The sequence below is a fragment of the Hibiscus syriacus genome, unplaced genomic scaffold (assembly GCF_006381635.1).
Source record: "Hibiscus syriacus cultivar Baekdansim isolate YM2019G1 unplaced genomic scaffold, ASM638163v2 tig00111088_pilon, whole genome shotgun sequence".
In the NCBI taxonomy this organism is placed as follows: Eukaryota; Viridiplantae; Streptophyta; class Magnoliopsida; order Malvales; family Malvaceae; genus Hibiscus; species Hibiscus syriacus.
The window spans coordinates 682,886-710,658 of NW_024062978.1; the positions used below are offsets into that span (position 1 = coordinate 682,886).

General features: G+C 34.4%; 2 protein-coding genes across 7 annotated transcripts; both read left to right on the forward strand.

The window, feature by feature from the left end:
* The first annotated feature begins 13 nt into the window (after positions 1-13).
* On the forward strand, positions 14-27,773 carry LOC120152436 (RNA-binding protein Musashi homolog 2-like). Of its 5 annotated transcripts, none has more exons than XM_039164653.1 (5): positions 14-97; positions 370-403; positions 25,421-25,611; positions 25,967-27,143; positions 27,278-27,773. In XM_039164653.1, the coding sequence occupies exons 2-5, from the start codon at positions 376-378 to the stop codon at positions 27,292-27,294; spliced, it is 1,413 nt and encodes a 470-aa protein (XP_039020584.1). In that variant the 5' UTR covers positions 14-97; positions 370-375; the 3' UTR covers positions 27,295-27,773. The 5 variants fall into 5 exon arrangements, with proteins under 5 accessions (XP_039020584.1, XP_039020583.1, XP_039020585.1 ...); XM_039164652.1 differs by lacking the exon at positions 14-97 and adding an exon at positions 600-601 and having other exon boundaries at positions 374-388; positions 25,408-25,611; XM_039164654.1 differs by lacking the exons at positions 14-97; positions 370-403 and adding an exon at positions 24,763-25,143 and having other exon boundaries at positions 25,393-25,611.
* LOC120152438 (uncharacterized transmembrane protein DDB_G0289901-like) lies at positions 20,068-22,135 on the forward strand. Of its 2 annotated transcripts, none has more exons than XM_039164655.1 (2): positions 20,068-20,777; positions 21,609-22,135. In XM_039164655.1, the coding sequence occupies exon 1, from the start codon at positions 20,111-20,113 to the stop codon at positions 20,660-20,662; it is 552 nt and encodes a 183-aa protein (XP_039020586.1). In that variant the 5' UTR covers positions 20,068-20,110; the 3' UTR covers positions 20,663-20,777; positions 21,609-22,135. The 2 variants fall into 2 exon arrangements, with proteins under 2 accessions (XP_039020586.1, XP_039020587.1); XM_039164656.1 differs by lacking the exon at positions 21,609-22,135 and adding an exon at positions 20,875-20,942.

Here is a 27,773-nt window from a genome sequence, read left to right on the forward strand (position 1 = left end):
TTGATTGGTTGTCGAAGGATCTGCTTGTTTCTGGTTTCGAATCAGGGAGAAAATTTTCATTTTGTATCCGATTACACTTTTGTTGTTAAAATAAAAGGCATTGAATTGTATCCGCATTATTGTGATTAGATTGGTATAATCAATGAAGGACATCATTTTGATATGATGTTGTTAATTTGATTCACGGAGAATGAATAATTGGGTAATCGGTTCTGATTGGTTTACTTTTTGTTGTTATTTGGATGAAATGTTTGTCTTGCATTGGGTCTGATAATGAATTTGGACATTTTATGTTATAGTTTGTATTCTCATTTGCGTTTGCGGATGGTTTGGACATTGTTTAGATGAACTAGTTTTTCTGTAACGCAGAGAAAGATGTCCGAGAATGGTAAGCTATTTATTGGTGGAATATCTTGGGATACTAATGAAGAGCGTCTCAGGGAGCATTTCAGTAGTTTTGGTGAATTGGTAGAGGCAGTCATCATGAAGGATAGGATCACAGGGCGTGCTAGAGGATTCGGTTTTATTGTTTTCTCTGACCCCACTGTTGCTGAGGAAGTCGTCAAGGAGAAACACAATATTGATGGAAGGATGGTAAGTTGTTGGTTTTTATACAAAGCATTTTAGATTAATGTCGTCCAATGTTGTGTTTTGTTCTTTGATGCATTTAGCTTATTGAAGCAAAAGATGAAAATTTGATTCCTTTTCCTAGTCATGAACCGATATTGAAATCCTAGGACTTCATATATTTCTGGTTCTGTCCATCTTTATTTCAAAAATAGGCCAAGGGAAATAATTTCATTCCTCTTATCTTTTTCCTTGTAATGATATCGGTTATGTTTGTAATTCTCTTAATTTAGTATAATGTTTTAGGTTGAGAGAGAGTTGAGATTAGTTTTTTAATCATTGGATCACTTATGCTCAGGTTGAGGCAAAAAAGGCAGTTCCTAGGGGTGACCAGAACATTACGAGTAGAAGCACTAGTAGCATCCAGGGTTCACCTGGTCCAGGCCACACAAAAAAGATTTTTGTAGGAGGTTTAGCTTCTACGGTCACAGAGAGCGACTTTAAGAAGTATTTTGATCAATTTGGGAATATCACAGATGTGGTAGTTGTCGTAACCGGTTTTCGTCCGGGCACGAAATATTTATTTTGACGGGAAAAGTGATGTGAATAAATGGTTTTGAAAATAATTTGGGAGTCGCCATCGACCTTTTGGGTCAGGTAGGTCGAATACCTAAAAAATATCTTTTAAAAGAGTTTTTAAGAAAACATCAATTAAAAGAATGAACTGATCTGCGTTTATAACCAAAAATTCGTTCTTTTTAATAATAAAAAGGGATTCGTGGTCGGTTACGTTTAGGGAAGGATTAGCACCCCTACAACGCCCAAAATTGGTACTTTTTAATTATAAATTGTCTCTATTATTAAAAATATTAAAAATTTAAAATATATTTAATTTATAATCCTATTATTTCAAAATTATAAAAATATTTATTTAAAAAATATCAGAAAAGGACTTCTAGGTGGCTTAAGATAGCTCTTTTCTTAGATATTGATTAATTTACATAAAATTAAATAATAATTTTTTATAATATTTAATTTTAAAATACCAGAATAGGACATCCAGTTGTATTAAGACTGTCCTTTTCTTCGATATTGAAAAATAAATATTAAAATAATTTATTTGAAATAAATATTTATTTATTATATATATATTTATGACTATAAAAATAAATAAACAAGTAAAATTAAAACAATAAAAATACAACTAGAACGATATATTTAAAATAAATGAAAACATTTAAAATAAATGACTAAATTATAGTAAAAATAAAATTAAAAACCTAATTCATAATTAATCAAAATATTAGGGATTAAACATGCTATTTCTTTATTTTATTTATTTAGTGACTAAAATAAAATTATCTAAAATTCGGATATTATAATAAAATAAATTAAAAATATAAACTAGGGATTAAAATATTATTTATTAAAATTAAGGGATTGAATCTGTTATTTATCCTAAATATATTATTTTTATATAAAGGACTAAAATAAATGAAATTAAAATTTAGAGATCAAATTAAAAGGATTATAAATTTGATTTAGTGACTAAAATGTAAAGTTTACAAATTCGGAGGACTGCGGACGGGGTTTAACTATTATCTATTTACACGCATAGTCCTTCCCGAAACGACGTCGTTCGGGAAGGACTATATAAGGTCCAAAACGGCTGGCCCGAAGGGCCAGCCTTCATTTCTCCTTCTCCTCTCTCTCTCTTCTTTGAGAGAAAAAAATTTTCTCTCGCTTCTCTCTAAAATAGAGAGAAGCCAGACGGCCGGCCTCCGTCTGTCGGTGTTCGTCCGTCGCCAACCACCGCCGCCGGCCACCGTCTTCGGTGGCCGGAATAATTTTTTTTTTACTTTGAAACGTAGATCGGACCGTCCTAATGACGGTTCCGATGATCTTTTCCTTTAAACGGCTCCCGATCGGAGCAAATATAAAAATATACCTTCGGTTTTTCGAAGGTTTTGGTGAGATCCGGTGGTCGGCTTCCTCGGTAAGTTTCTCTTCTTCCTTTTTCTTTCTTTTCCGTTTCTTTGCTGTGTTTGTTGTTGAGATCGTTGGTAGTATTTGATTTCTCTGTTTTACTTTTCTTTCCGTGTATTTTCTGTCTTTTTTTTGTCTCTGTCTCTCTGTGTTTTTTTATTGCAGATGGGGTGATGGCTTTATAGCCATCACCGGAGTGGTCATCGGACCGGTCCGAAGAATGGGTTTCGGTGAGTCACCGGACTACCAGTGGTGACTCACCCCCTAGCCATGGCGTGGACGGCTGGTGTTGGAGCTTCTGGAGCCTTCGGTTGGGACGTGGCAGCGGTGGAGGCAGAGGCAGAGGCGGCTGGATTAGAGGCGGCTAGGGATTAGGGTTAGGAAACCCTAACTGAAACCCTAAATGTTTAGGGTTTCGGTTTGGGTTTTGGGCCGGTTAACTGGGCTTGTAATTTAATATTACTTATATATGTATTTAATATATTTAATAATAATAATAATAATAATAATAATTATAGTAATAATAATAATTATAATAATAATAATAATATTTATAATATGGGTAAAAAATTAGTATCTTCAGCTGCCCCTCTTTGCTCATTCTTGTGTTAACAAGAATAGGGCAAAGATGAAAAGATAAAATTTTTTTTTATCCATTTGGCTTCACTTGATCATAATGGAGATATTGAATAAATTCTTCTCTTTCTTCAGATGAGTTCTTCTCATTATGAACTTTCTGCTGGGGATGATGTTGACCTCTTTCTTTCTGTGATAGAGTCATTCAAAAGGTTGAATAAGCTTTTGATGAGTTCTTCTCATTATGACCTTTCTCTAGAAAGGCTGATGCTAATCTATCTCCTTCTGTGATAGAATTATGCAAAAAGTTGAACAAATTCTTCTTATTATGAACTTCTTCTTCCTTCTTCAAATGAGTTCTTCTCATTATGAACTTTCTCTGGAAAAGCTGCTCCATCAAGTGATGGATTTGAGCAAAAGGTTGAACAAGCTCTTCTCATTATGAACTTTTTCTTCCTTCTTCAGATGAGTTCTTCTCATTATGAACTTTCTCTGGAAAAGATAATCCATCAAATGATGAATTCAGGTAAAAGGTTGAACAAATTCTTCTCATTATGAACTTCTTCTTCCTTCTTCAGATGAGTTCTTCTCATTATGAACTTTCTCTGGAAAAGATAATCCATCAATTGATGAATTCAGGTAAAAGGTTGAACAAATTCTTCTCATTATGAACTTCTTCTTCCTTCTTCAGATGAGTTCTTCTCATTATGAACTTTCTCTGGAAAAGATAATCCATCAATTGATGAATTCAGGTAAAAGGTTGAACAAATTCTTCTCATTATGAACTTCTTCTTCCTTCTTCAGATGAGTTCTTCTCATTATGAACTTTCTCTGGAAAAGATAATCCATCAAATGATGAATTCAGTTAAAAGGTTGAACAAATTCTTCTCATTATGAACTTCTTCTTCCTTCTTCAGATGAGTTCTTCTCATTATGAACTTTCTCTGGAAAAGATAATCCATCAAATGATGAATTCAGGTAAAAGGTTGAACAAATTATTCTCATTATGAACTTCTTCTTCCTTCTTCAGATGAGTTCTTCTCATTATGAACTTTCTCTGGAAAAGATAATCCATCAAATGATGAATTCAGGTAAAAGGTTGAACAAATTCTTCTCATTATGAACTTCTTCTTCCTTCTTCAGATGAGTTCTTCTCATTATGAACTTTCTCTGGAAAAGATAATCCATCAAATGATAGATTTGAATCTTTGCTAAAATCTTTGAAATTCCTGTTAAGAATTCAACATAGATGAAAATGAATGAAAATGCACCTATTTTTGTAAACACCTAAAATATGATGCATGAATGTTAAGTTATTTGATTTCAGATTGGTGAATTGAGTATTTCTTCAATTGTAAAAACCCAATAGATCTTTCTTCTTCAAATCAGAGAATCTATCATTTTTGACAAATGTAGATGTAGACATTATGTCACAAAAACCTCTTGAGAATAAAACTCAATAGTATAGGCTCTTGAAAAGCTTGCATTCAGGCAACATGTTGATTCTGATAACAACTCATCTGATTATGAAGTGACCTTTTCAGATGATTTCACAGATATCGATAGTTCTTTTAATATCGAGAAATCTTGAATTCTGATTCTGATGAGGAGAATAAACTGTTATACTTGACAAAAATGAGATTCTCAGGGGCTGAAACTTCAATAGCCATGTAGAGACGTGGTCCAGATTCATCAATTGCAAAATTGATAGATTTTATATGTGTTGTTCAAATGACTAAAGATGCTGACGCACTTCTTCCGATAAAAGATGGGAAGCCATTATGCAATGATCCCAGTTATAAGCAAAGACGAAACTTGTGCTATGATTTTTGGGAAAGGAATAAGCAAAAGAAGCTTGAAAAGAAACTTCTTAATGAAGACGATCATGCAGTTCATCTTTTAATTCCAATGATTGGTTCAGTAGTTCTTACCAAACCAGATCAGATAACTCAAAGAACACTTCCAGAAGATGCTATTGGCAAATTCATCTTTCAAATTCAATGATTGGTTCTGCCAAACCAGATCAGATAACTCAAAGAACACTTCCAGAAGATGCTATTGGCAAATTCATCTTTCAAATTCAATGATTGGTTCTGCCAAACCAGATCAGATAACTCAAAGAACACTTCCAGAAGATGCTATGAGCACATTCATCTTTCAAATTCAATGATTGGTTCTGCCAAACCAGATCAGATAACTCAAAGAACACTTCCAGAAGATGCTATGAGCACATTCATCTTTCAAATTCAATGATTGGTTCTGCCAAACCAGATCAGATAACTCAAAGAACACTTCCAGAAGATGCTATGAGCACATTCATCTTTCAAATTCAATGATTGGTTCTGCCAAACCAGATCAGATAACTCAAAGAACACTTCCAGAAGATGCTATTGGCAAATTCATCTTTCAAATTCAATGATTGGTTCTGCCAAACCAGATCAGATAACTCAAAGAACACTTCCAGAAGATGCTATTGGCAAATTCATCTTCTAAATTCAATAGCTGGTTTTACCAAACCAGATCAGATAACTCAAAGAACACTTCCAGAAGATGCTATGAGCACATTCATCTTTCAATTTCAATGATTGGTTATGCCAAACCAGATCAGATAACTCAAAGAACACTTCCAGAAGATGTTATGAGTACATTCATCTTTCCAAATTCAATAGCTGGTTTTACCAAACCAGATCAGATAACTCAAAGAACACTTCCAGAAGATGCTATGAGCACATTCATCTTTCAATTTCAATGATTGGTTCTGCCAAACCAGATCAGATAACTCAAAGAACACTTCCAGAAGATGTTATGAGTACATTAATCTTTCAAATTCAATAACTCGTTTATAAATATGTACAAGAAGTGTCAAATTGACAGAAAGGATCTGTAAGGTTCTTGAAGCTTATGACAAAAAGCCATTTTCGAGTGTCCAAAAGTATGTTCTTGATAAGTGCTGAAAATGGAATCTAGTATGGGTTGGAAAGAATAAAGTTGTTCCACTTGAACCTGATGAGGTGGAAATGCTTCTAGGTTTCTCTAAAAACCATGCACAATAATCTGTATAGAGACATGTTCCATGGTGGTATCAATGTCCTGTCTCTTTTCTCTGAGATCAATGCTGCAAAGGTCGTCTTCTACTGTCTTAGTATATTTTTGAAAACAGATGTGCAAGAACTGAATGGTGATCGGTTGGAGCAATTGATGAGTAGATTTGTCGAATTCGACCTTGTTGTCGGTTATATCCAGCATAACAACCTTATTGTTCATGGCTTTAAGATGGTGATGATTTGCTTACTTTGTATTCCATGTATTTAAAAGTATTAACATAAAGTGATATTCAGAAATCTTTAACTCATTTCAAAATTATGTTAATTCATAGAAGAATAAATTGAAATTTCGAAAATAAATTGAATTTCAAATAAATTGAACTTGAAATAGATAGAATTGTATTCAAAGTTATGGCAAATATAAGAATGATAAAAATTCAAATGTCTCAACAAATTATAAGCATAAGTATTTCTAAATTAATCAAGTTTGACACAATTTAGAGAAATAATGTAAGCTTTTGTCTGGAAGATCTCAAACGTTGTCGAAATGCTTGTAGATGTGATGTTTCTCCCAAACTGTCAAAATCTTAAGAGGGTTCAATTGCCAGATGCCTAATATCAACCTGCATTTGAGCCGCCTTTTCAGGTTTTCAACTCAAATCCTTCCTTTTGGTTACAAGATGCTCTTTGCGAGTTTTCACCTTGACCTCCCCTTTTTCTTTTTTTTTTTTTTTTTCTTCTTTTTTTTTCTTCATTTTTTTTTCTTCAAGCATAATATTTCTTGACAGAATCCGAATTTATTGGATTTCTCAGAATTTTTCCATCCATTTCTGCCAAGATCAATGCTCCTCCGGAAAATGCCTTTTTCACAACGTATGGCCCTTCCCAATTAGGCATCCATTTCCCACGGAAATCTTTATATATAGGCAAGATCTTTTTTAGTACTAGATCACCCTCTTGGAATTCTCTTGGATGTACTTTTTTGTCATGAGACTTCATCATCCGTTTTTGATACATCTGTCCATGGCAAATAGCTTTCAATCTTTTCTCCTCAATAAGGTTCAATTGATCAAATCTAGCTTGGATCCATTCAGATTCATCCAATTTTATTTCTCTCAATATTCGAAGCGATGGAATCTCAACTTCAATTGGTAAGACTGCTTCCATCCCGTAGACTAAAGAAAAAGGCGTTGCCCCAGTAGATGTTCGAACAGTAGTTCGGTATGCGTATAGAGCAAAAGGTAACTTCTCGTGCCAATCTTTGTAAGTTTCAGTGGTCTTTGTAATGATTCTCTTGATGTTCTTGTTTGCTGCTTCGACTGCCCCATTCATCTTTGGACGATACGCCACTGAGTTTGCATGTTTGATTTTAAACTGTGCACAAAGTTCGGTCATCATTTTGTTGTTCAGGTTCAGAGCATTATCTGTAATGATCCTTTCTGGTAGACCATATCGGCAAACTATCTCTTTCTTTATGAATTTACAGACTGTGGACCTCTTAATATTGGCATATGAAGAAGCTTCAACCCATTTGGTAAAATAATCAATTGCCACAAGGATGAAGCAATGTCCATTCGATGCTTTTGGTGTAATTGCTCCAATGACATCTATTCCCCACATAGAAAATGGCCAGGGTGCTGTCATTACATGTAAAGGAGATGGGGGTACATGAATCTTATCTGCATATATCTGGCATTTATGGCATTTCCTTGCATAATCAATGCAATCTGTGTGCATGGTAGCCCAATAGTATCCATATCTCATTATTTTTCTGGCCATGGAAAGACCATTTGCATGTGTTCCACATATTCCACTATGTACTTCTTTAATGATGCTTCGAGCTTCGATGGTATTTAAACATCTCAATAGCATTTGATCATTGCTTCTTCTATACATAACCTCGCCATCAAGAAAATATCCAGCAGCCATTCTTCTCAAGGTTCTTTTATCAATTTCCGATGCATTTGGTGGATAACTTTGATTTTTGATATATTGCAGGATATCATGATACCATGGTTTACCATCTACCTCTTCTTCCACACTATAATAATGTGCAGGAATTTCATATACTTGCATTTTGATTGGCATCATATCAACTTTCTTAGTTGCCTGAAACATAGCAGCTAAAGTAGCCAAAGCATCTGCCATTTGATTTTCTTCTCGAGGGAGATAATTGAAGGTAACTCTCTCAAATTCTTTCACTAATTCGAGGGTAAAATTTCGATATTCCAACAATTTGGGATCTTTTGTTTCCCATTCTCCTCGCAATTGATACACCACTAAAGATGAATCTCCATATATTTTGAGACATTTGATTTTTCTTTCTATAGCTGCTTTTAATCCCATGACACAAGCTTCATATTCCGCCATGTTATTGGTGCAAAAGAACTCCAGTCTACTTGTAAAGGGATAATAAATATTTTCTGGAGAAATTAACACTGCCCCAATTCCTCGTCCCAAAGCATTAGATGCTCCGTCAAAGTAAAGCTTCCAAAATGCAGATGTATCATTTGTTCTGACTCCTTCATTCATGGATATGCACAACAAATCTTCATCGGGAAAATTGAAGTTCAAAGGCTGATAATCATTTGATACACGACTGGCCAGAAAATCAGCTATCACACTTCCTTTTATTGCTTTTTGGTTGACATATACAATATCAAACTCAGATACTAACATCTGCCATCTATCCATTCTGCCTGTCAAAGCTGGTGATTCCATTAAGAATTTCAAAGGATCAAGTTTTGATATCAGCCAAGTAGTATGGTATAACATATATTGTCTGAGTCTTCGAGTAGCCCACACCAAGGCACAACATAATTTTTGTATTGGTGGATATCGAATTTCACAATCAGTAAATTTCTTGCTCAGATAATAAATAGCTTTTTCTTTTCTTCCGGATTCATCATGCTGTCCTAGTACACATCCCATCGAATTTTCGAAGACCGTCAAGTAAAGAATTAATGGTCTATCAGGCATTGGTGATACTAAAATGGGGGCATTGGATAAATATTTCTTAATAATATCCAAAGTTTCTTGACATTCTTCATTCCAGACTTCAGGATTGTTCTTTCGAAGTAATTTGAACACTGGATCACATTTGTCAGTTAATTGAGAAATGAATCGAGATATATAATTCAATCTTCCCAAAAAGCCTCGAACTTCTTTTTTTTGTATTGGGTGGTGGAAGGTCTTGAATTGCTTTTACTTTATCTGGATCAATCTCGATTCCTTTTTTACTGACCACAAATCCCAAAAGTTTTCCGGAAGTTACCCCAAAAGTGCATTTTGCGGGGTTGAGCTTTAATTGATACTTCCTCAATCTCTGGAAAAGTTTTCTCAGATTTTGAATATGTTCTTCTTCAGTTCGGGATTTGGCAATCATATCATCTACATATACTTCAATCTCTTTGTGCATCATGTCATGAAACAAAGTTACCATGGCTCTTTGATACGTTGCCCCTGCATTTTTCAATCCAAATGGCATCACTTTATAGCAGAATGTGCCCCACATGGTTATAAATGTTGTTTTTTCCATGTCTTCAGGATTCATTTTTATCTGATTATATCCTGAAAATCCATCCATAAATGAAAACCATGCATGTCCTGCAGTATTGTCCACCAATGTGTCTATGTGGGGTAATGGAAAACTATCTTTCGAACTAGCTTTGTTGAGATCTCTGTAATCCACACACATTCGAACTTTCTCATTCTTCTTTGGTACGGGCACAATGTTGGCTACCCATTCTGGATATTTAGATGCCTGTAGGAAACCTGCATTGATCTGTTTCATCACTTCTTCTTTGATTTGCAACAACATTTCTGACCTCATTCGTCTGAGCTTTTGTTGGACCGGTTTATATTCTGGATTGATTGGAAGCTTGTGTATCACTATATCTGTGCTTAAACCAGGCATATCTTGATAAGACCAGGCAAAGATATCTTTGAACTCTTGAAGGAGATTTATCAATTCTTGTTTTATCTGGATTGTCAGAGTAGTACCAATTTTCATCTCTTTCATTTCTTCATCTGTTCCCAAATTCACAGTCTCAATCTCTTCTTTGTGGGGTAGAATTTGTTTGTCTTCTTTTTCTACCAATCTTAATAGTTTAGTAGGAACATCACCTTCTAATTCATCCTCACACCCATTGATTTCTTCCAGACATATAGGCTGCTCTAAATTTATCACTAGATTAAATTTAGGAATAAACATGCTATTAACATGGTGACACCTGCAAATTTAAATCGGACATATTTCCGAAAGAATATAGTAAATTTATGAAATGTAAAAATGTAATAAAATGTAAAGAATGATTGCCATCTGAAAATTTTAAAGAAAATTTCTTATATTTAACATAATTTCTTTTACAAGATAACAAAAAGTTTTCATATTTTTGAGCTAAACATAAAGATTAGTTCTGAATATTACTCTGCGTTAATATTAAAAACTATAGGAAGATCTTCAGTGGTCCAATTGTTGAGTGTTTCTCCAGGAAAGCATGGGCGAATCCTATCCAAGTATTTGCCAGTCTTGTTGTCATTCATGATCATGTTGATAAATAATCCATTCATAGCTTCTTCAATTATGTCTTGATCTTTCGTCAACTTTTCTTCTTTAAAGGCTTCAACAAGCTGCTGTTCTACATTAATTGTTCCCCCTGATCTAAATATGGTCTTCAACTGTGGGAATGACATGTGTTCCCAAAGGATTTCTCCCCCTTTCAATTTTGCCCTTCTGTCTTCACATCTTCTTTTCATCTCTTTGTTCTTTTGCTGAAAATTGGGCTTAAATCCAAGCCCAAAACGATCCTTCTTCATCTGTATACTGACAGGAACTGAAATCCCTTGAAGATTCTTTCCTAAACCTTTCCCAACTTTAGCTCCGATGCCTAAAGTTTGTTGTACCGTCATCTTTGTGCAATCAGACAATCTGGGATATGGAATTTTGCTTCCTTCTGCAATAAAGGTTGCATTTACAAATTCAAGAGCTCGGAAAGAGCATTCAAGAGCATCATCATTGGTGTTGATATATGGAACATCACTTGTTACCGACGCAATGATTTCTTCTTCAGCTCCTACGCATATTAGTTGTCCATCAACAACAAATTTCAATTTCTGATGTAATGAAGAAGGAACGGCTCCTGCTGAATGAATCCATGGCCTCCCTAATAGACAATTATATGTAGGGTGGATGTCCATCACCACAAAGTCAATATTGTACACGACTGGGCCAATTAACAACGGTATTTCCATTTTCCCAAGCACCTCTTTTTGAGTACCATCAAATGCTCGCACTACATTCTGATAACTCTTCATGTGTGATTGATCCACATGCATTCTTTGAAGTGTGACTAGAGGCATCAAGTTGAGAGCAGATCCATTGTCAATCAATACTCCTGGTAACACATGACCATGACAATGTGTCGTGATGTTCAAAGCTTTTACTGACCCCATTCCGCCTTCTGGTATTTCATCATCCGTGAACGTTATGTAATTGTCAGCGGCTATATGTCCCACAATTCTGTCAAGTTTATTGAGGGATATATCTTCAGGGATGAATGTTTGATTGAGAATTTTCATCAAAGCATTTCTATGTGCTTCTGAATTCATCAATAGATCAAGAATAGAAATTCTCGCTTGTTGTTTGTGTAGTTGTTCAACCACAATATACTCACTATGTTTCAAGAATTTCAAAAATTCTTGAGCTTGTTTTTCTGTCACAGGCTCATTAAATGCTGGAGGGGATTCATCCTCAAATACCTTCTGAGGTATTGCCATGGCTTTTCCTTTTGCTTTTACTTGTTCTGAAGCATTGGATGTTTCGGGAGAGTAACATCTCCCACTTCTCGTAAAGAAACCGACTTCGCTCACTGCTTCAGACTTCGATGTTGTACCCAAACTCTGTTTTTTCTCTTCTGTTTTTTCTAGAAAAACAGATCCTCCTACCATTGAAACATTGGTAGTATAATTCCAAGGTACCCTGCGGGTATCTTTGTATGGAAATGGTAGAGGAGTGGTGATAACTACTTTCGGCTTTATTGGTGCAGGAATCGCCGTAGATGATTTCACATTAATGATCACAGGATCATTTATTCTTTGATTAGGTTTAGAATCCTCTGATGAGCAAACATCATCCTCTTTTTTCCCTGGTTCTTCTTCAAAGAATTCTATTTCTCTGTTGTTCATCAATTTTTGCACCAAATCCCTAAACTCAGGACATAGTTGAATTTTATGCCCTTTCTCCTGATGATATTCACAATAATTCTTGCCTTCATTCTGCTTTGGCCTGAATTGTTGTGGAATTATACCGGCTAAAGAGAGTTGTTGGAATACCCAAACAAAAGGAGATTTTATTTCAGAAATATCAGTTTTTGCTTTCTTTCTGTTATCTTCCTGAATTGCATTCACGTTTTTATCTCCATGATTTGACAATGGATGATTTGATGCAGATGGTGTATTGAATTCCAACTTCCCAGTGTTGATCAAATTTTGAACCACCCTTTTGAATGCCAAACAGTTTTCAATAGAATGACCCGTGATTCCTTTATGATAAACACAGTGTGCCTTTGTATCATACCAAGGAGGGAACGGTGGTTGCATGGGAACCAAAGGATAAGGCCGTATGACATCTGCTTTTAACAGTGAATCATAGATCTCAGCATATGGTACTGGTAAAGGTGTAAAAGACAACCTTTCATTTTCCTTTCGAGATACTCTGGAATCTGCTCGATTAGTGTTTGTTTCCTCTTTCTTAACCCTTGGCTGGGTTATTGTAACACTTTTCGATGAATCCTTGTTGTAAGAGTTTGTATTGTTGACTTCATTCTCTTTTTTCCGGTACATAGGTCTTTTGGAACTAGATCCCTCATTTGATTCAATTTTGCCACTTTTCAAAACATCTTCAATGAGTTCTCCAGAAATGACCAAATCTGCAAAATTTCTGGTTGCATTCCCCATTAGATGATTTAAATAAGGAGCTTTCAAAGTATGGACAAACATTACTGTGGCCTCTTTTTCTGACAAAGGTGGTTGAACTTGGGCTGCTGTGCCACGCCATCTCTGGGCATACTGTCTGAATGTTTCATTATTCTTTTTCTCCAAATTTTGGAGAGTCAATCTATCAGGAACCATGTCTGTTACGTGGCGGTACTGCTCTAAGAATGCTTTAGCCAGATCTTTCCAGGATCTAATGTTGGCTTTGGTCAATTGAGTATACCATTTTAAAGCCGGTCCTGTCAAACTATCCTGAAAGCAGTGAATTAACAATTTCTCGTCCTTCACATATCCTGCCATTCTTCGACAAAACATAGTAATGTGGGATGAAGGGCATGTAGTACCGTCATATTTATCAAATTCAGGAGCTTTGAACTTGATGGGGAGGATTAAGTCTGGAACCAAACTCAACTCACTAGCATCAAACCCATAAAATGATTCGTTATTTCCACGGATTTCATTCGTTCTTCTAAGCTCTTGATCTGTCTGGTCAATTCTTCATTTACTTTTTGTTTCTCATTCAGCTCATTCAAATCTGGGATTAAATGCTCAGTATTAAAATCCCCTATTTTCACATCTGATATAAGCGGATTTTTGCTTGAAGATACATGATCCACTTGTTGATTTTCATGTGGTTTGGCTTCTTGAAATGCTGATGTACGAGCATTGATTTGTATAGGTGTAGTACCAGAGTGATAAATTGGTTCTGGTGGAAAACCTAGAGGATATATGGGTTCTTGGTCGAAAGATACAAGATTTTCATGCATTTTCCCACTGATAGCCTGCCTTTTGAACATATCCTCTATTTTCTGCATCATACTATCTTGTGAATTTGCAATATTGGCTTTCATTTTCTCTAGCTTCATTATCATTTCTGCTTGTTCTTTATTATGCTGTTCCTCAATACGTTGTATTTTATCCTCCATAATTCTCTTAGTAGCTTGTCTAGTACCGTAGTGATGTTGTATTTCTCTTTTGGCCAGAATAACTGCGATTGAAAAATCTTTTAATATTATTTTTTCAATTTTTAATTAATGAATTTTATCTTAATAATAAAAAATATTCCTAAAGAAAATCATGAAATGAATGATGAATGTATGCAAAAAAGGTATTGATCCCAAAAAGTTAACTGTCATAGAACAACTTTCATCGGCATACAAAAGTTTCTTTATAATAGTTCATAACTACAGATAAGGCATAGCTTTCCTATTAAGCTCTATAATTTCTTTCATTAACCATGACACCTTCTTTCCGTACTTAGAAACTGGATCAGCGTGATGCTCAATTATTTTGGCTTCAACAGCTAATTCCCCAACATATCTAGCAACTTCGCTCATTTGTACCATGGCCTCGAACACCATATTACTTCTTTCTTCACTTCTTTCCACATAGAAATCAGTTGACTTTTGCCATTGTTCATTCGTTCCTTCAAGAGTTTGCTCTAACTCAGTGATTCTGACTTGACAATTGTGCAGAATTTTTTCAAGATCTCTAATGCGTCTTCGCAGTGAAGCATTTTCCTCATTACTTTCTTTGAGGTCATTAGGTCCTAGACGAACCTTTTCTTGAAACAATGATTCTTCAAGTTGCAAAATGTAAGCATTAAACTCTGAGTTTTTATTTCTAGACTGATCCAAATCTTCTTCAAGTTTTGTTCGTGCTTCTTGCGTTCTTTGATTAAGCTTCTGAATTTGAACATCCTTGTTTCTGCATCTTTGCATCCAATTTCTAGCCACTTCCTGCTCTACCTCAAGTCTGGTGTTGAAATTTTTCCTTTCCAGCTCCCATTTTTCTTTTTCAATATTGGATTCTTCCATCTTTTGGCCTCTGACTTCAAGTTCAGCAATCAACTGGTTCATTTCAGATTCAAATCCCTTGAATATGATATTTTTCTCACCTTCAAATTTATCAAAGATGTCATTCTTCATCTCTTCTAAATCTTTGGCTCGATCCCTTTCTCTTCGCATTTCATTCATGATCTCACGGTGTTCAGCCTTGTGTTTTATAATTCGCTCTCTTCTGTCGACTTCAAAATCTTCCATTTTTTGCTTTCCTTTCTCAAGGCTTTTTAGTAGACGGCTATTCTTTCCTTTCAGATCTTCAACTCGACTTTTCTCGATGTTCAACTCTCTGGTCATTTGTACCGTTGATTGGCTTGGTCTTGATGCTTTCCGGGATTTATATAACTCCTGGTAATTTTTCTGTAATGCTCTGAATTCATCATCAACTTTTTCTTTATCTTTTCTCAACATTGCACATTGTGATGAATGAAAGTCAATGTCAACCCCCAACATAGCTTTATCTTGTCTCATTTGCTCTAACTCTTTCGACCAGCCTTCTCTTTCTGCTTCAAACTCAGCTCTCAGGATTTCAATCTCTGATGGAACCACCTTAATGCGATCTTCCATAGAGATATCCTCTTTTTGATCTGGTAGAGGAATATTTTCATTTTTCCTGGCAGATCTCCATTCTTCATAATCAGGAGTTAGCATTTCTTTTGCTGCTTTAGCTCGGATACAAAAAGTTGTTTTCCAAGCTGTAACGGCTTCCATGATATTTCTTTTATAATTTTTGCTATGGAATGCGAACTTAGATGACTGTAATCCAGCAGTGACAGGTACAAATTGGCGACCTTCATACTGTCTTATAACCAGAAGTGGTGCATATCCAATTCCTCCCCATAATCCGAGCAGCATTATCCAATTATAATCACCACATCTGTAAAAGAATTCCCTTTGGATTTGCCACGGGGCTCGCCAAACAACGTCATTGCTTTGCAGATTTCGAAAGGCATTAATCCACATATATTTCTTAATTTCTTTCGGCCATTCCTGTTCCAGAAATTCTTTTAATGGTGAGTAATCCGTATTAAAACGTCGGTATGAAACCTTTTCTGTCCTCCAGAAATGACTACGGATCCAAACATATAACAACTGGGTACACCCTGAGAATCGTCCACCTCCTAGCCTTCTACAAGCATTTAACGATCTGAAGGTCTCTGCTAGGATTGCAGAAACAGGATTAATCTTTTTCGGTAGCTGTTCAAACAAATCTACCACTGCAGCTTCAACATATCCCAACACTTTTGGGAAGATGACCATACCATACATACCCAGAGCAAATAAATCGAACCGTACTTTAATATCTGGATGACTCTGAATAAGTTCTTTAATGTTGGTCCAAGCAATGCCTTCGCTTTCGCCTTTTTGTTTTGTACGGGATGCTACCCATTCTTCTCGTACCCCGGCAATCTTTGCTAATTTAACTCGAAAGGGTTGAGTTTTAATTGACTTTGAATAGATTCGATTCTCCAAAGCCCCATCTATATGTAGCAAAGTTGTGTACTCTTCAATAGTAGGGACCAAATCCTCTTTATTGAGAGTGAAGCAATTGTACCCTGGATTCCAGAATTGAATTAGGGCTCTGAGTAATTCATCATCAACTTCGACATAGAGCAAATATGGGATGTCTCCGTAAATCTGATAAAACTGCAATTTTTTGTTTGAATCCCAACTTTCCCAAATGCTTCGCAAATCTTGCATATCATTTCTTTTTAGCGAAACTGGAGCATAACTGGCCAAGTCAGATACATAATCATCCTGCAGACTGTCTCCTTCTTGTCTTTGTAAGTCCTCAGCCCACTGTCTTACTTCTGAGTTTAGAATTACTTGATTTGAACACTTTTTATCCATAGATGAAGGCTTTCCAATGAGACAATTAACACTAGGATCAATTCCTTTTATCCTGTATGATGCTATGCAAACAGAAAAAATAAAAAAAACACACAAAAAGAAATGAATTAGTTTACATAAAAATTTAATAATAACATTTACCTAAATATTTTATTTAAACATGCTTTTTCTAAATTTAAATAATTTAAATATACGTGTAATTTAATCAGTAAAGAAAATAAATAAATAAATAAATAAGAAAGTTAGAATTCATTTCTCCTGTGTGTACACCTATTTTGGACAAAATTTTAGCATGACTTCGGATCGGAAGAGTTTCTAGGGTTTTTTTATATGCAAGGTTTCAGATCTAAGAATAAAGGTACTCAAATTGTCCTTGTTAGTGCCCCCTTGGGTTGCTAACCCTCAACCCTAGTCCATCACAGACTAAAGTGGATCGAGTTCAATTTGAGGGGATACATTTCTCTATGCCTGACACGGAGAATAAATTCTCACGAAGACATAGAGCATATGAACCCCGAAAGTTACTTGCTAGGTCTGACACGGAGAATAAATTCTCACGAAGACGTCGCTTTCACTCCCACTTAAAAGGGACAACTCAATTATAAAGCTTTATGTGATGCAATGCAAGTGTTGTGTGTGAGGAGAAATGCTCAAACCTTTGACAGAAAAATAAATAATGAAATAAAATACTTGCAAATAAAATAAAACATATAAATAATAATTAAATATAAAAATTTTGAAAAGAAAGAATTAAAAATTAAATATATGAACTTTTAATTTTTAATTAATAGAGACAATTTATAATTGATTTTTAAAAGTTTGACCAGGTCCCCAGCGGAGTCGCCAAGCTGTCGTAACCGGTTTTCGCCCGGGCACGAAATATTTATTTTGACGGGAAAAGTGATGTGAATAAATGGTTTTGAAAATAATTTGGGAGTCGCCATCGGCCTTTTGGGTCAGGTAGGTCGAATACCTAAAAAATATCTTTTAAAAGAGTTTTTAAGAAAACATCAATTAAAAGAATGAACTGATCTGCGTTTATAACCAAAGATTCGTTCTTTTTAATAATAAAAAGGGATTCGTGGTCGGTTACGTTTAGGGAAGGATTAGCACCCCTACAACGCCCAAAATTGGTACTTTTTAATTATAAATTGTCTCTATTATTAAAAATATTAAAAATATTAAAAATTTAAAATATATTTAATTTATAATCCTATTATTTCAAAATTATAAAAATATTTATTTAAAAAATATCAGAAAAGGACTTCTAGGTGCCTTAAGACAGCTCTTTTCTTTGATATTGATTAATTTACATAAAATTAAATAATAATTTTTTATAATATTTAATTTTAAAATACCAGAATAGAACATCCAGTTGTATTAAGACTGTCCTTTTCTTCGATATTGAAAAATAAATATTAAAATAATTTATTTGAAATAAATATTTATTTTATTATATATATATTTATGACTATAAAAATTAAATAAACAAGTAAAATTAAAACAATAAAAATACAACTAGAACGATATATTTAAAATAAATGAAAACATTTAAAATAAATGACTAAATTATAGTAAAAATAAAATTAAAAACCTAATTCATAATTAATCAAAATATTAGGGATTAAACATGCTATTTCTTTATTTTATTTATTTAGTGACTAAAATAAAATTATCTAAAATTCGGATATTATAATAAAATAAATTAAAAATATAAACTAGGGATTAAAATATTATTTATTAAAATTAAGGGATTGAATCTGTTATTTATCCTAAATATATTATTTTAATATAAAGGACTAAAATAAATGAAATTAAAATTTAGAGATCAAATTAAAAGGATTATAAATTTGATTTAGTGACTAAAATGTAAAGTTTACAAATTCGGAGGACTGCGGATGGGGTTTAACTATTATCTATTTACACGCATAGTCCTTCCCGAAACGACGTCGTTCGGGAAGGACTATATAAGGTCCAAAACGGCTGGCCCGAAGGGCCAGCCTTCATTTCTCCTTCTCCTCTCTCTCTCTTCTTTGAGAGAAAAAAATTTTCTCTCGCTTCTCTCTAAAATAGAGAGAAGCCAGACGGCCGACCTCCGTCTGCCGGTGTTCGTCCGTCGCCAACCACCGCCGCCGGCCACCGTCTCCGGTGGCCGGAATAATTTTTTTTTTACTTTGAAACGTAGATCGGACCGTCCTAATGACGGTTCCGATGATCTTTTCCTTTAAACGGCTCCCGATCGGAGCAAATCTAAAAATATACCTTCGGTTTTTCGAAGGTTTTGGTGAGATCCGGTGGTCGGCTTCCTCGGTAAGTTTCTCTTCTTCCTTTTTCTTTCTTTTCCGTTTCTTTGCTGTGTTTGTTGTTGAGATCGTTGGTAGTATTTGATTTCTCTGTTTTACTTTTCTTTCCGTGTATTTTCTGTCTTTTTTTTGTCTCTGTCTCTCTGTGTTTTTTTTATTGCAGATGGGGTGATGGCTTTATAGCCATCACCGGAGTGGTCATCGGACCGGTCCGAAGAATGGGTTTCGGTGAGTCACCGGACTACCAGTGGTGACTCACCCCCTAGCCATGGCGTGGAAGGCTGGTGTTGGAGCTTCTGGAGCTTTCGGTTGGGACGTGGCAGCGGTGGAGGCAGAGGCAGAGGCGGCTGGATTAGAGGCGGATAGGGATTAGGGTTAGGAAACTCTAACTGAAACCCTAAATGTTTAGGGTTTCAGTTTGGGTTTTGGGCCGGTTAACTGGGCTTGTAATTTAATATTACTTATATATGTATTTAATATATTTAATAATAATAATAATAATAATAATAATAATAATTATTATTATTATAGTAATAATAATTATTATTATTGTAATAATAATAATTATAATAATAATAATAATAATATTTATAATATGGGTAAAAAATTAGTATCTTCAGTAGTGATGTATGATCACAATACCCAAAGGCCTAGGGGTTTTGGATTCATAACTTATGATACAGAAGAGGCAGTGTATGAAGTGCTGCTAAAAAATTTCCATGAACTGAATGGTAAAATGGTCGAAGTTAAACCAGCAGTTCCCAAAGAATTATCACCTGGTCCTAGTCATAGCCCCCTTGGTGGATATAACTATGGTCTGAATAGGGTCAACACCTTTCTTAATGGCTACAGTCAGGGATATGCTCCAAGAGATGTTGGAGGTTATGGTAGATTCAGTACAGTTGCTGATGGTCGAAGTGGTTTTCCTCCTTTTGGTTCTGGATAGGGCATGAACTTTGAGCCAGGGTTAAACCCAAGTTTTGGAAATGGTGCAAGTTTTAGTAGTAATATGAACTATGGACGGGGATTGAGCCCTTACTATATTGGTAATACAAACAGATTCGGTAGTCCTTTTGGGTATGATGGAAGTAGTGGAGGTAATACTTCCTTTTTCAGCTCAGTGTCCCAGAACCTTTGGGGAAATGGGGGACTCAATTATTACACAAATACTGCTAGTTCCAATGCATATACAGGATCTGGAAATGGGAGTATAGGAGGAAGTGCCTTTGGAAATAGTGGAATTAATTGGAGTTCTGCAATTGCTGGTCAAGCTGGAGGGAATAATGTTTCTAGCAATAGTGTGAATTTCGGGTATGGAAGTGGTGATAACAGCTTTGAGTTAGGGACAACAGGGTATGGGAGAAATAATGGGATCAATGTGGTGCCAGCATCATCTGCATATGTGGCATCAAATGCTGGTTATGATGGAGCCTTTGCAGATCTCTATAGTGGTGCTTCAGTTTATGGGGATAACACTTGGCTATCATCAGCATCTGAGTGAGATGGTTCTGGTTCCTTTGGCTATGGACTTAGTAGTGCCACTTCTGATGTTTCGGGTAAAAGTTCTCCCGGTTATGTTGGTGGTTATAGTGTTAATAAGAGACAAACAAATAGAGGTAATACTTCTTACATAGCTTCCTAAATCCTCTCTGCAAATGATTTTCAGCTAGAGGAAGTTCTTTTCAATGTTTAATTTTTTATTGATCTTCGTAGGAGATTAGTAGCACAATCTTGTTAAGTGTTGTAGGAGCATAACGGAAAACTTTCCATGTGAAGACTCTGCTAGCATTCTTTCTTTGGGCCAGGTCTTATATTTGGCAGCATTCCTTTTAGTAATTTAAGGCGTGCTTGCAAGTTTTAGGAGAATGTCAGGTCAAGATTGATAGGCAACTTTTGAATAATTAGTTAATGACCACATGATTCATTCATTGATATGTCTTCAGTCTTTAGAAGTTTAAAGTACAGTTCCATCTTGTAACAAATCTTTGATATGACACACAGCTATTGTGCATTGCATGCCATGTAGGGTTCGGATCGTTAAATTACTGTCCTTAAAATATCCCATGGCCTGAGGCAAAGCATGGGATCAGAGCATGAATTCTACAATAATCTGCTCATATGCTAAGAAAAAGGTTCATAGGCTCAGAGCCTATATTATTGGCTTATTGTTATGTTCATAGTTTCATGATTTCTCTTTTCTGCATTATAGTCAAAGATTAGGTTGTCTGATGTTGCAATGAATTAGTTAAATCTTCTCTGATGTGTCATATCAATGATTTTGTTGTTCTCTAATGCTATCTTTGACCTTCGAAGAATCCAAAATGCTATTTTAGTTTTTTATTTTATTTAGCAAACATGCTTTTTGATGTTCTCCATGAAACATGGTTATAAATTGAATATATCTGGTTTCTTTTGTACTTACAGATTTTTGATATTCTTTTGTTGAAGAATTGCTACCTAGGAGATTACTTTTGTTATTGCAAAATACTGTAGATGAAGGCAACTTGTAAGGCAAGTGATCTGTGAATTCTGCACACTTCCCTCATTAAAAGAAAGTTGGTTATCTAGAGCTAACTGGAGTGGCTTTTTTTCGGGATAACAATATAATTAGAGTTAGAGATCACAATGAATTTTGTGTTGAAGGCTTGAATTCTGAGTTGGTGTTTTAGGGTTCAGTTTTTCGTATTCGAGTGAGATGTAAAATCAGATTCCGGGATATAGTCAGAAAATGTATCACGCCTCTCATGTAAGGCGGTGATGCATAACGATATAGATTATATGTTGTGTTACGGCTCTGGCAAAAGCGTGGGTTCTTGTCAGGCATGCTTTGTTTTGTTTTTGTTATCGTATCCGGGTTTGTCTCTCGGCCAAAATGTAGCTGAGAGACCCTTTGTTCATTTATTAGTGAAAACATTGAAAGGGTTACCCATATAGGGTCCCTCAAAATAAGTTACAAACGTATGCTCATTCTTTCTCCATTATGCTGTTCTGAAATGGAGTACATGATGCTTTTAATTAGTTTTTGTTGTAATACCCTCTTTTGTTGCATGCAACATGGAAGCCATGTTTGCAATCAGTGCTCTGTTTTTTTTATGATTTCTCAGAAGCCGTTTTCGTTTTCGTTTCCTATTTTTTACGAATAATTGTATGAATCAACTGAATTAAATTTGGATTTTGTTCGAATTTTTGTTCGGTTAATGAATATAAACTCCTTTGTAGATTGGGGACCTTGCACACGTGTTTCATACTAGAATTTGATCTTTTGGTCATATTTCCCCCCCTTTTGCAATAAAGTTTTTCAGACTTTGGGACCTCCATCATTGTTTGACCAAGCTCTTCATGTACAAAAGTAGGTTTGGAAAATGTCAAAAAAAAAAAAAATAATAATTGTAACACACAGGCAATGAATTCATTCTTTCAGTAATTTATAATTAAATTAATATAGAAAACAGAGTTCATCATTAAAATATAATTGTAAATGATAAAAATATCTAAAAGTAGGCTCCAAGACACCTTCATGAAATGTTACATGCCGCTAAACCATATTAAAAGTAAAATACAAGCACGGAATACGGTTAGAATAAAAGCGACACAAATTATACTTCTACTGTTGTTAATTAGTTCAATATATACAAACTTGATAATTCATAATTTTATTTATTAATTTAATATATTTGAAAAACATATTATTATAATAACCTTCAAAAATATTTTTAAAACATTCAATTGTATAATCAATTACATTTAGTTCGATTGATATTATTGTCCATATAAAAAAATATAAGATTATACTTGGACGTTCAATGTTCTACTGTCATACATAAAATTATATATTAAACCCCTTATTAGTTAAATAAAAAAAAGATGCGGGGAAAAAACCTAAGATTCTTTGTATAACTAATCTTTTATTCCCAACAATAGTATTTTGGAAGTATATTACCGGGAATGAGATTACCCCTTTCCTTTAGGTATTGTTGAATTACCAATGTTTTGGACTAAAATACCCTTAATTTTTTTCTTCTTCAAAAATATCATTATTCTGTCGTTGAATAATAAAAATTCTACGAAGGTTAAATTATAAATTTATCCTTAAACTATCTTAGATTTATAAAAAAAAGTCCATAATTAGAATTTTATATGAAGTTTAGGGGTTAAAATAAAATTTTACCATTTCATTAAACATATTTATCTTTTCAATTTTATAAAAAAATTATATAAATTTTATGAATTTAATTTTTTTTAAAAAATATATAAATTAATTATAGTAATATTATAATAGAATTCAACTTGTTAAAAAATTAATATATAATAAAAATAATTTGATAAAATATATATTGCAATAATATTTTATTCTTTTAACCAAACACTATAATCTTACATTCATGCTAAACGAACCAAACAGAAAATACAAGATTTCCAGTAATCTGATTCCCGTCGGTAATCTTATTCCCACTGATAATCTTACATTCCGTGAACCAAGCGCACCCTAAGACATCAATGTAAGGTTTAACTACTGAAACAAGTTATATAATTATTATATTTCTAATTAAATTAATATTTAATTTAAACTGTAACTAAATTTAATTACATTTAAGTTAATTATTTTCTTTCGTCATATATATATAATTATTTAAATGATTATTTGTTTTATTTTTAAATTTTATTTTTTTATATAATAGAATTTAAGTCAGGGGTGACTTCCCGTCCAAGACCACTAAGACTCAATTGAGATTTACATAGGAATTTATAGATTATCCACTAAGAGTGACAGTGGTAAGATTCAAACTTAACCTTACAAACTCAATTTCATGAATCTCAACTACTTGTACCAACACTAGTCGGTCACACAACCTCAAATGTGTTTGATATATATTTTTAAATTGATTTATGAATCATCATGTGATTAATTACTGTATTGTTTGAATATTGTATTTATGATGGTTGTTATATAGAAAAATATTTTTTAAATTATATACAACTCTCTAAAAAACCAGTTGGTATTTCATAAAAAAACAGTTGGTATTTAAAATAATAAATCCTATAATAATTCATATAATTTGTAAATTTTATATTAATTAATATGCATTTCATAAATTTATTTATTTTAATCTTATATATGAAAATAAAAAATTGATATACAGAAAAAAAGTGTAATTGTAATATTTTCTTAAATTTAATCAAACATATAATATAATAATGATATTAATTTAATATGAACTGATATTAAATCTAAAATTTAGCCTCAAATAATCTCTCACCCTTTCTTATAATCTTTTTAGATTATAAATATGTTTTTAAAAAATTAGCATAAAATATTAATTTACCCCTTCTTATAATCTCTCACCCATTATCTTTCTAAGAGGCTTTCTAGAGATTACTATATAATATATAGTCTCTAAATAAAATCTCAAAAAATAAGATTTTCTCTTTCTCTGTCCAAACAAATTTGTTTTCTTATATTTTCCTTGTTGCATTTATATATTACCAAAACTACAAATTTATTATTTATATGAACATTTGTTTTAATTGAATTTGCATTTTGGGTGTTAAAAGGACAGAATAAAATTGGAAGAAGGAAATATTATTTGGAGGGGGAAGGCAAGTTGAAGAGAACAAAGAGGATGAATTAACCTCCTCTATTCTTATTCTTATTGTGCCTCCTTTCAGATCTTAGTTTTTTTTGCAAGACTTGACAGTTGGGTTTCCTTTGATTGGTGGGTTTCTTTCTTTGTTTTGATGAATCTGGATTCGTGTTCTAAATCCTTTGCTTAAATTTCCAATAAACTTTTACAGCTAATATCAGGTTTCTGATTGATCATCAATCTGGGTTTTGGTTCTTTGCCTCTTTCATTTCTGAATTCAAGGTGAAGCTAAATTCTGGGTTGTTCGTTTATTGACCGTCGAACGATCTGTTTGTTTTAAGCTTTGAATCGGAGATAATTTTTCATCTTGTTTCGGATTACACTTTTTGTTAGATAAAAGGTATTGAATTCTATCTACATTATTGTAATTAGATTGCTATAGTCAACAAAAGACATGATTTTGATTTGATATTGTTAATTTGATCCATATGGGATTGGTTTTTGATTGGCTTACTGTTGTTGCTGCAATGAAATTTTTATATATTGCTTTCAATCCAGTAATGAATTTGACCGTTAAAGTTTGTATTTGGTTTAGATTTGCGGATGGTTTAGGGTTTGTATTGATCAAACTAGTTTTTCTGTAATGCAGATAAAGATGTCTGAGAAGCTATTTATTGGTGGAATATCTTGGGACACCAATGAAGAGCGCCTCAAGGAGTATTTCAGCAGTTTTGGTGAAGTGGTAGAGGCAGTGATCATGAAGGATCGGACCACAGGACGTGCTCGAGGTTTTGGTTTCATAGTTTTCTCCGACCCAGCCATTGCTGAGAAAGTCGTCAAGGAGAAACACAATATTGATGGCAGGATGGTAAGTTGTTGATCTTTAATTTTAGGCAAACCTCTTTATATGAATATTACCCAATGTACTCTTCAATGGTGCTATTAGCTTTCCGAAGTTATGAGAGGAAAAAATCAATTCCTTATCGAGTTTATGAACCTGATCTTGTAGTTACTGGAATTCATACAGTTATGGTTCTGTGTCCTGCTAAATTTCAAAATTAAGCTGAGTGTAACGGTTTCATGCTTCGTCTTATTTATCTTTTACTTCGCAAAGATAGTGATTATGTTTGTCATTCTTGTAATTTAGAATAATCATATATATTGAGATGATATAGTTTCTGCTCTAAAGGATTAATTTTCATCATTGAGTTACTCATGCCCAGGTTGAGGCTAAAAAGGCAGTTCCTAGGGATGACCAGAACATTATGAGTAGAAGTAATAGTAGCATCCAGGGTTCACCTGGTCCAGGGCGCACAAGAAAGATTTTTGTAGGAGGTTTAGCGTCTACAGTCACAGAGAGTGACTTCAAGAAGTATTTTGATCAGTTTGGGAATGTCACAGACGTTGTAGTGATGTATGATCACAACACTCAAAGGCCTAGGGGTTTCGGATTCATCACTTATGATTCAGAAGAGGCAGTGGATAAAGTGTTGCTAACGAATTTCCATGAACTGAATGGTAAAATGGTCGAGGTTAAACGAGCAGTTCCTAAAGAGCTATTGCCTGGCCCGACTCGTAGCCCTCTTGGTGTATATAACTATGGTTTGAATAGGGCCAACAACTTTCTCAATGGCTACACTCAGGGATATAATCCTAATAGCCTTGGAGCCTATGGACTTAGGATGGATCGTAGATTCAGTCCAGTTGCTGGTGGTCGAAGTGGGTTTCCTCCTTTTGGTTCTGAATTTGGAATGGGCATGAACTTTGAGCTAGGGTTGAATCCAAGTTTTGGGAATGGTACACATTTTAGTAACTATGGACGAGGAATGAGCCCTTATTATATTGGTAATACAAATAGGTTTGGTAGTCCTATTGGGTATGATGGAAGTAATGTAGGTGTGGGTAATGCTTCCTTTTTCAGCTCGGTGACCCGGAATCTTTGGGGAAATGGAGGGCTCAATTATAATGCAAATGCTAGTTCTGGTGCCCATGCAGGATCTGGAAGTGGGAGTATAGCAGCAAGTGCCTTTGGAGATAGTGGAATTAATTGGAGTTCTTCTCCAATTTCCAGTGAAGGTGGAAGGAATAATGTTTCTAGCAATAGTGTGAATTTCGGTTATGGAAGTGGTGATAACAGCTTCGGGTTGGGGACTGCAGGGTATGAGAGAAACACTGGGACTAATGTGGTGCCAACATCATCATATGCAGCATCAAATGGTGGCTATGATGGAGCCTTTGCAGATGCTTATGGTGGTGCTTCATTTTATGGGGATACCAATTGGCCATCATCATCTGATCTAGATGGTTATGGACTTGTTCGTACCACTTCTGATGTTCCGGGTAAAAGTTCTCCTGGTTATGTTGGTGGTTATAGTGTTAATCAGGGACAATCAACTAGAGGTAAGACTTGATCCTTGAGTACTCCCAAAAACATTGTTATAAATACTTAGTTTCTTTATAATGATTGATTTTGATTTTCTCTTGGTTCAGGAGTTGTTACCTAGGAGATTAATTTGGTTCTCACTATACTGTAGGTGGAGATAACTTGTGATGCAAGCAATCAGTGAGTTCTGCTCATTTCCCACGTTAATCATTATGTTTCAGTTTTAAGAAAGTTGGTTATCTGTAGCTAAATGAAGTGCCTGTTTTTGGAGCAATACATTCTTAGAGTTGGGTATCATAAGGGGTTGTGTTAAGGCTTGAGGTTTGAGTTATGTTTTTAGGGTTCATTTTTGGTATTCGAGTGAGATGTAAAATCAGATTCCGAGATATAGTCAGAAGACGTCCCATGCATCTCATGCAAGGCTGGTGATGCATAACAATTATAAACTATTTTTTCCCATTAGATTTTAATTTCAGTAATGGCTCTGGTAAAGCTGTGGGTTCTTGTCAGCTATGTTTTCTTTTGTTTTTCCTTTTCTTCCATTATTTGGGCTTGTGTTTCAGCCAGAATGTACCTGAGAGATTCTTGTTCATTTATCAGTGTGAAACATTGAAAGGGATACCCATCTAGGGTTCCTCCGAATAAGA